The 8,439-nt window shown below is 40.3% G+C and overlaps 1 protein-coding gene across 4 annotated transcripts; it reads right to left on the bottom strand.

Moving 5' to 3' along the window:
• Positions 1-1,763: 1,763 nt before the first annotated feature.
• LOC116213434 (ubiquitin carboxyl-terminal hydrolase MINDY-1) lies at positions 1,764-7,841 on the bottom strand. Of its 4 annotated transcripts, none has more exons than XM_031548378.1 (13): positions 7,431-7,841; positions 7,031-7,149; positions 6,814-6,920; positions 6,636-6,723; positions 5,538-6,387; positions 5,313-5,465; positions 5,176-5,230; positions 5,003-5,084; positions 4,852-4,932; positions 4,382-4,486; positions 4,258-4,307; positions 3,504-3,624; positions 1,764-1,998 (listed from the first exon to the last, which is right to left on the bottom strand). In XM_031548378.1, the coding sequence occupies exons 1-13, from the start codon at positions 7,648-7,650 to the stop codon at positions 1,918-1,920; spliced, it is 2,112 nt and encodes a 703-aa protein (XP_031404238.1). In that variant the 5' UTR covers positions 7,651-7,841; the 3' UTR covers positions 1,764-1,917. The 4 variants fall into 4 exon arrangements, with proteins under 4 accessions (XP_031404238.1, XP_031404256.1, XP_031404248.1 ...); XM_031548396.1 differs by having other exon boundaries at positions 5,601-6,387; XM_031548388.1 differs by having other exon boundaries at positions 5,556-6,387; positions 7,431-7,840.
• Positions 7,842-8,439: the final 598 nt, after the last annotated feature.

The raw sequence follows: 8,439 nt of genomic DNA, 5'->3' as shown, positions 1-8,439 counted from the left end.
TTCAACTAATTAGTCATGGAGATAGGCATTTCGAGACAAATAGTTAATGCAAAGAATAGATATTGTCAGTCATGACTTGAAATCGCGTGTTAGGATGATTGAATTCGGTTGGTGGCTAGTTCAATAATGTTATATAATGTTATATAGATAATGTGCAATCTTTGCTGTTAAACATGGATAATGTGAATACAATATAAATATTGCTAATGAATATATATTATTATGTTTGGTAACTCAGCTTTTATTATCATTTCTCTTTCATTGATTCTTTTTCTCTTCCTTTGTTCTCTTCTCTAATTGTCACTTATCTTGTGCATAGAAAACAATGACAAACAAACTCTAAGGAATTCGGCCTAGGAGCTCAAATATCCATCTGATCCCGAGTTCGAAATTCTTTGGAGTCATCGGAGTGCCATTGGCTTGATTACCTGCTCCATGCGTCACCGGAAGTTCATGAAACCTCGAAATTAGTCGGGCGAAATCTGGACACCATATATTAGCAAAAAAACAAAAAAGAAAACTATGACCAACAAGATTCGACCCTACTAGTGGTGGTGGGTTCTTCTTGTCTCCCAAGGTTCAGGTGATAGGACATTCACCAGAAATCAATGACTAGCCACCAGGAATGTGACATGTGGCATTTCCATTCATACATATATATATATATATATGTATGATGTATGTATGTATGTTAAGAGTAGTAATTGTAGCCTGTGGAAACTTATGTTAGATATGAAATGCGAACAAACCATAGCCTTGGCTTCACCAGCAAGCTTGCTGCTCCTAAAGTAACCGTTGAATTCATTTCGTGGCAGCATGGACCTGCCACCAGGAGCCATGACCAGTTCATCAAGATCGTGACTTCCTGTAATACTGGCGAGTCGTGTTCTATGTTGATGGAAGATGATACTAAAAGAGAATTAAGGATCTAGAATCTTCTTGAGCCATGGGATCTTCTTCGTTCTCGCATCTCAAGAACACTTGATAATTTTCTCACCAGTCTTTTGTGTTTAGTGCCACTATTTATTTCACCTAAATCAATAAAAGAAAACGCTAATAGGGCGTGAGGTTGATCCCATAGCAAGGAGAGGGGCTCATGCCCCTTCTTTTGGAAGGGGAGGGGTTGAGCCCCTCATTCCTTCTGGTTGGTTGGGGAGTGGGGTTCCAGCCCCCTCCCTTTCGTGGAGGGAGCTCCTCGACCCCATGTCCAGATGAGCGGGATGGGTGGTTGGGCCCCTTAGCCCCCAAGCCAAGGAAAGGGGCTTAGAACCTCCTCTTCGCTCGAGGCACCAGTCGCACTTCCACCTTTGTGAGGGCCAAGAACAACAGCCCATGGGCCCCTCTTAGGCATGCTACTCTGGGTGGTTGGAGCCCATGGGCCCCCATTAGGTCCATTATTGTGGGTGCTAGGCCGGAGTATTTTCGGTCGCTTTCCTGGCTCAAATGGTGCGAGTGCCCAGTTCGAGCTGATGGTAGACTATCCTATCACCCAAGTCATGGAAGTGTAAGTCCTTACACATGACAGACGATGGTCATGCCTTGGGTACTTCATCGTGTGCCTGTATCGGCATGAGCATGTTCACCAAAATAAAAGCTGCCTGTTTTTCAGTAACCATTCACCAATTCCCATAATAGAACAGGAGAATCATTCATATTAGCAGACCTGGTTTTGTGGAATGGTATTGCCTGATCTAGGAGCAAATGAGAAATTGAGAGCTTTCCTAATTGAGTGCGAAAACACTAATTAGAGTGCGAAAAGAAAGGGGATAAAAAAGGAGATCCGATGTTGAAACTTTCATATACACTAAGCAAAGGTCCAATAATGTAAGCATACACAATTGGATCAGAGGGCCCAGCATTTACAAGACGATCAACCTCCTTGCCTACAAACAAGCAGACAGCTGAGAGCTAGACGATTCACATAATAATACATTTGTCCTTCGATTTGGCATCGGGCCGACTGGTAGATGAGGCATATCTAGCATTGTTCCTCGGCACCTGCAAAACAGACATTGATAAATTTCTCATGGCAAACAAGCATTAATATAATGCAAACTTAATCATAGAGGAAACCTGAAACAGAGCAGCTCAAGAGTAGGCTACCAGAGGTTACATGCAATGAAAATCTTTTCAGAAATATGATTAACGTATGAACTAGAAGGCACGAACATCTCCAGTTAACACGAAATTGGAAACAAAACTATGCATTTATCAAATGCCTATTGTTTCTCGACCAATTCATTTCCAGGTCATTTTTGGTTCTGGGTATAAACTTCTACTAGTTTCCACACGAGAAAAAGCAGCTCTCCTTAGGGTCCAAACTCATATATTTCGGTTCTCTCTATAGAAAGTAGTAACTTCTTCAGTCTAATAATCTTTTGATGTGCTGATGGTGGCTTAAATTGTTCGCATGTTGGTTGAAAGCTTTTCCACGGGATTCTACTTACATTTATCAGTCATGATCTAATCCCTTCATGAATCCGGGCAATATATCTTTCTGTTGTTCAGGTATGAAATTTAGGTTATGGGAATCTAAACAGGGGAAACGGGATTGGATGGGGGTAGATGACAAAGAACCCGACCTATGGCTGAAGGTTCAAGGATCCTACCTGCAGCACCAGAAGTTCCACCAAGACCAAACTAGGCTCCTAGAAGAATGATAACAAGTTTCTAAACTGCTAACCCATTGACATGTGGGACCTAAAAGAAAAGCCAGTTTTTATTTAAACCATTGGAGGGATCCTCCAGAAGAGGCTACTGAGCTCCAGGCACTCACTAGTTGGCACTAATGTTTATATTTTCAACTTAAAAGAGTTTGAAATAATCTAGTTATTATAAACACCCGATCTGTTAAAAAGACATCTAATTTGGAAGTTCATAGATTTAGCCTTCAAATCTTGAAATCATCTTGAATTTGTCATGCAAAACCAGGAATTGGCAAGGGTAAAAACCAATCTGGAATTCCATTTGCGGGATAAGAAAGCAAGTGAGAATAGAAGTATGAACAGGCTGCCACATCAAGCGCGTGCTTGAAAACTTGAAAAGAGAAAAACAGTACATCCACGGTTCCCCTTGCCATCTGGTAGTCAGGCTGGTTGAAAGTCAATGACTGTAGCTTGCTTGAAAAGAAAGAACCCAAGGTTTTTTGTTTTACCACAACTACTTCAGTTCAAGCTTGATTCACAGTCAGAGTGGATCGTTGCAGTTTACATGCAACCAGACAGACATCCTACAGCCATTCATCCAATTATCGTACTTGACAAAAACCACCAAATTTTTTAGGAGTGAGAGTAAAACTTCATCTTCAGATTGAAGCTGTATGCCAAAGGCAAAGGGGAAAAGTCACTGAACCTGTGACGAATCTAATCCACTAGTAGAAACAGAAGCTAAAACTTGTCATTTCCACAGACAACAATAGTATCTGTGGGACTTGAATACATGCAATCTAGCAGTTTTTTAATTAATAAATTTGTTAAGGAAAACGGGATAGCAATAGAGAGTACCGGGGGGCCGGTAACAAGCCTTGAGCTACCAGTCGATGCTTGTTGCGAGCCATGACGCTGCTGTTGTTGTTGCTGCTCAAACTCTTGTTGTTGTAGGGCTATTGCCAGTTGCAGATCCGAACTGCCAAAAGAGAATACTCACTAATTAAGTAAAAAAAGAGCAGTGCATGCAATCAAATTTTAAATGAAACGAAACAGGATCGGAAGTAAACTATGAAACATGAACAAGAAACACGTTGAAATTAGTCTTGTCCTGGGAAGTTCAATCATTAAGGTCTACCATAGTCATGATCTTTATCAAAAGTGTTCATACACGCCAAAGGAACTTCCAATTTTGTATTCTACCCATCATCAGCACAATGCAAAAAAAAAAAACAAAAACAAAACCAAAACCAAAACCACAACTACCAGGAATTTGCTGGGTGCCACCACATATTACAAGAAAAATATTTCAAAACATCAATACAAAATATTAAGGAATATCTTAGCACTCCCCTATTTTGGCTGTACATAATGAAGTTACCTAGCATACCTTACTGATAGCATCTTAAATGCCCTTACGATCTTTATTGCTATCTTGAAGTGGACCAAATGAGAAAAGAAAGACGATATTACTCATAGCTTTGTTTGGTCACACATTTCTTACGCAGAGTTTGGAAGTTGCAAGACCCAGTTGCTTCATAAGTTAAAAGGGGGAAAAGGATATGCAGGATGATAGATCAAATAAGACATGCCAATAAGGGAGGATGATTACTTGACATTCAATCCAGCTTGTGTAGCACTGTCAATGCTCGCAAGATAATCCTGAAGCACAGGAACTCCAGTAAGCTTCACAGCTCATGAAACATCAAGGGAATATAAGAGGAGAGAATACTTACCGCGGTGTTTGCCACCGCATTATGCTCATCCCACACACCATTAGACTGATTTTCCACATTAAATTCCTTGAAGTTACCAGTCATGAACAGGGTATCTCCATTGACCTGATAGTCAACATCCAAATCAATAACGAGCATCATGCAACTATCACTGATGGAATTCATTGTTTGATTGCATCCTATATTAATAGATATTAATCCAAATTTCTGTGACATAATTTATTTACAGGAAGCGCACAACATAATTGCAATTTCCAAATTGAATGAGGAAGCACAACATGACCACTGATTCAATAATACTATGTTAAGTAGCATTGGCACTTGTAGGAAAAGTTGTCCGCCTCCAACTAAACGAACCACAAACCTCAGTACCCAATACCTCAAGAAATAGATGGCTGATTAAAGAAGAATCCCGAGCTTTATTTTTTAAACTTACAGTGTTATTTAAAGCTGAATAAAATAGTCCTTACCTCATTTAGTTTTTCCCAAACCAAGTCTGGCTGGTTTATGTAGCCCTGGTCCGTGGCTAGAAGATATAGTTCACCCTCGTACTGCAAAACACACATGATTTCAGATGAAATGTCCATCGATTTTCAACTGTAAATGTATATTCAAACTGACCTTAAACATGGTACTAAAGTGGTTGTTCCGAAAGAACACACAAAGCTCGCGTTCTTTCAGACCATCTTGGAGGCAAAAAAGGCTGCAAACAGCATTAACAAGGTTCATACAGAAAATCAAACACTTTTGCTGAAAATTGGTAAAAGACTTTATAATTGAGCTCGACAACATACCCATAGAAGGTCAATTGACTAGCATTGTTCTTCAAGAAATTCCGAATCAATTCCCCTAACAAAGATTGAAAGACAGAATAATGTTGTCAGAAACCAATCACATACAAGAGGAAAGACTAATAAAAAAATTTGCTTACCTTGCTGTGGAGTGATATCAATCGTAGACCCGACTCCACAATCATCAGCTGGGCTTTTGTCAGATTGCCTGGCAAGAATGACCTCACCTTCATACACAGGCTCCTCTCGATCTTCAAAGTGTGTCGGTCGAGAATCCAATATGCTTTCTTCTCCTTCATATAAGGGTTCACCGTCATCAATACTTGGTGTAAAAGCATCACTTTCATCTAGGTGCTGCAACCTACCACTAGAAGAATCTGAACCTGTATGGGATGCAGACATGCTTGACAATATAGTGCTACCTCCACCTTGATTTTCTGCCGCTTCAACAATAAAAGCTGGTGATGCTTGTAAGTTCCCAACTTCCTCAGTTTCTTTTAAGGGATCGTTCTTGATTTCATCTGTTGAGTCATGCTGTTTGGCAACGGCAGATGCATCTCCAACTTCAGTCAAAGATTCAACATTTTTGGTACTAAGTTCATCACCGCCAAGAAGAGCTTCCTTGGATTTCTCTTGCTTAGAATGATCACGATGATCTCCAGCACCTACACTTGTAGATGAAGCCACTGCTTCCTCCACAGTGTCTCTAGAAGATACTACACCATTTTGGTCTGCCAAGGTTTTATAGACACTTTGTTCTGATACCTCCACCTTATGAGAGCTGGCTTCGATGCAACTTCGATCCTCTGATATTATGTTTGCATGTGCACCGCTCCCCGTGTATTTATTATTGACCAAACTATCAGACACATCATCTTCATCATTACCAACAACAGGAGATGGTCCTACAGAATCTGGCACATCAGCCTCTGACAATTTTAAGGCCTTCAACAGCTCCGCTTCTTCCTCAAGGTCCCCTTTCCTCGCCACATGATAATCAGCAACTGGATGTGAAGGATCATCAAATGATCTAACCTTCGAAAGGCAAGGCGAAGGCACTCCTAGGGCTGCAGTTGTTGCAGCAGCGAAATCTATGCAGTCTTCTTCAGCAGGACTCTTATGCTCTTTGCCAAAGACTTGCGTTTCCAAGGCAACAAGCTCCCCCGTGAGAGCATTATATGACTTGTTTGCAATTGCCTCAGCGGTATCTTTATCCTATGGTGGAATAAAAAAAGAAAAGAGCTCTGAGTCAGAGGACGACATCAGCAAAAATGAACAAATCCTAATAACCCTGAAAATATTCAACTTAAAATTCAGAATCAAGGCCGTTATGCTGCCTGTTCTCCACTCTTAGAATCCATTGAGGTTCAAAACATAATAGCATAGTAAAAGACAAGATGATCAGCATATAAACAACCAGACAGAATTAAAATACAAAAATTTGATGCTTAAAACGAGCTTACCTGGGGATCAACTATCCAACCATGATATAGGGGAATATCCAGCAGATCAAAAATTGCACATTCTGGAGTGAATTCAAAGTCGTCTATCCTGCAATTAACACACGTATTCTACTCAAGACCAAAGAAGAAGGAGAAACACAAAGAAATAGAATAATAATAATATATGGTAGAAGCTAACCTCCTGAACTTTATATTTACATCAATGCCAGTTGCAAGTCTCGGCAGCAGATCAATTGCATCGGCGATGTTCTGCTGTTGATTTTCAATGTACCCAGCATCTTTATTCTGCAGTTAATGTCAAACAAAGTAATCAAGAGAAAGGCAGAACGATGAGAACCTATTATCACCAGAAAATAAAAATTTTCTTCACTAGAAATGGAATAAACATTAATTACATTGACATTACTGTTTGAATCGATTAGTCTCTCAGCAACCAGTGAAAGCAACTTCTCCTGAGAAACTTCGGTTGTTTCCGGACTCAAATTCAAGTTGTTCCGAAGCAGAAGTATATTACCTATGATAATACCAAAGAAACATTAATTATTCACAGGTCGATAGACCAGCTATAACAGAAACAAAAATCACGATTGCACAATCAACTAAAAGCAACCTAGTCTCAAACTTCAAACCATCAATGGTGATTAGGTCTCACGCATCGATTGCACACACAATGCGTTAATTACTCCGGCTTCAATCTGATTTCCAAATCCTCACGGCTGGACGCAGCGATGGATTCGCATTAAACAGAGTAAACGAAGAATAAGCCCTAAAAGGAGGGGGCGAGAGAGGAATTACAGATGGCGAGCAGAGGACAGGGGCCATTGTCGTTCTGGAGAACGATTGGAGTGGTGCGGCCGAGGAACTGAATCAGCTTCGTCTTGTGAATGCACTCCTTCTCCTTCGGAAACGTCTGGTGTTGCTGCTGCTGCTGCTGCTGATGCAGCTGTTGCTCGTCCCGCAGCTGCTCCTCCATTGATTGAGGAGGAGAAGAATGAGAGGAAGCAGAAGCTGCCATGGCGATTCGAGCAGTACGCGAGACCAGCAGCAATCCCTCGCCCTAAATCGAAGACTCGATTGCTCGACGACCTCAGCGCGCGGAGATGGCGAACGAGAGAGGAAGAGGAGAAGAGCTGACGAAAAGGAAAGAAACAGTTGCCGGGCGAAGCCTCGGTTGATATATATATCGCGCAACGGCGAGGGAGAAAAGATGCAGCGCCTGCCGAAAAATAAAAACATAAAATAAATAGAATTGGATTTGGAGGTTTTATTTTTATTTTCAAATGTTTACTTCTTTAGAATTTTCTTTTCGTGTGACGGCAAAAACAAAGTCTATTTCCCACTTTTTTTTAGATATTCTTTCCATATTTTGTTATTTATTTATTTTCTATTTTCTATTTTAATAATTATTCTATTTTTTTTCCAGGTATATGAATTTTTCAATCGTTCCGTTCAATTACGTCCAAGTCCCTTTTTATGTTCGAGTTGGTTCGGTTTTGTTTCCATACTTTTTCTTAGGGAAGAAGGTTCCTTTGTCCTTATCTTTCCATGGCAAACGATAAATAGAAAATAGAAACAAAGGGGGGAAAAAAGGAAAAAAAAAAAAAAAAAGGCTCCACAAAATCAACAACGCTCCATTGATGCCTCTATTTTTTTTCCCTCATAATAGTTCATTTATCCATATTTGTGCACACGCATATTTATTGCATGAAATCGACGTGTATGACTTTCCATTGCAAGCAAAGTTGATGCGTGCTCAACGGTAACGATCAATAAAAAAGCATTTTGCTAGGGTGTAGACCAATAT

Source organism: Punica granatum, chromosome 1 (genome assembly GCF_007655135.1).
Source record: "Punica granatum isolate Tunisia-2019 chromosome 1, ASM765513v2, whole genome shotgun sequence".
Taxonomy (NCBI): Eukaryota; Viridiplantae; Streptophyta; class Magnoliopsida; order Myrtales; family Lythraceae; genus Punica; species Punica granatum.
The sequence above is the reverse complement of the archived record's forward strand: the minus strand, read 5'-3'. Positions and strand labels throughout refer to the sequence as shown.

Bases quoted from the DNA above. Each gene is read 5' to 3' on its own strand.
- LOC116213434 (XM_031548370.1), bottom strand. From the start codon at position 7,650: ATGGCAGCTTCTGCTTCCTCTCATTCTTCTCCTCCTCAATCAATGGAG. The intron at 6,388-6,635 runs GTAAGCTCGTTT...ATTCCACCATAG, and splicing joins GTTGGATAGTTGATCCCCAG to GATAAAGATACCGCTGAGGC. The intron at 5,231-5,312 runs GTAAGCAAATTT...AATCTTTGTTAG, and splicing joins TGATATCACTCCACAGCAAG to GGGAATTGATTCGGAATTTC.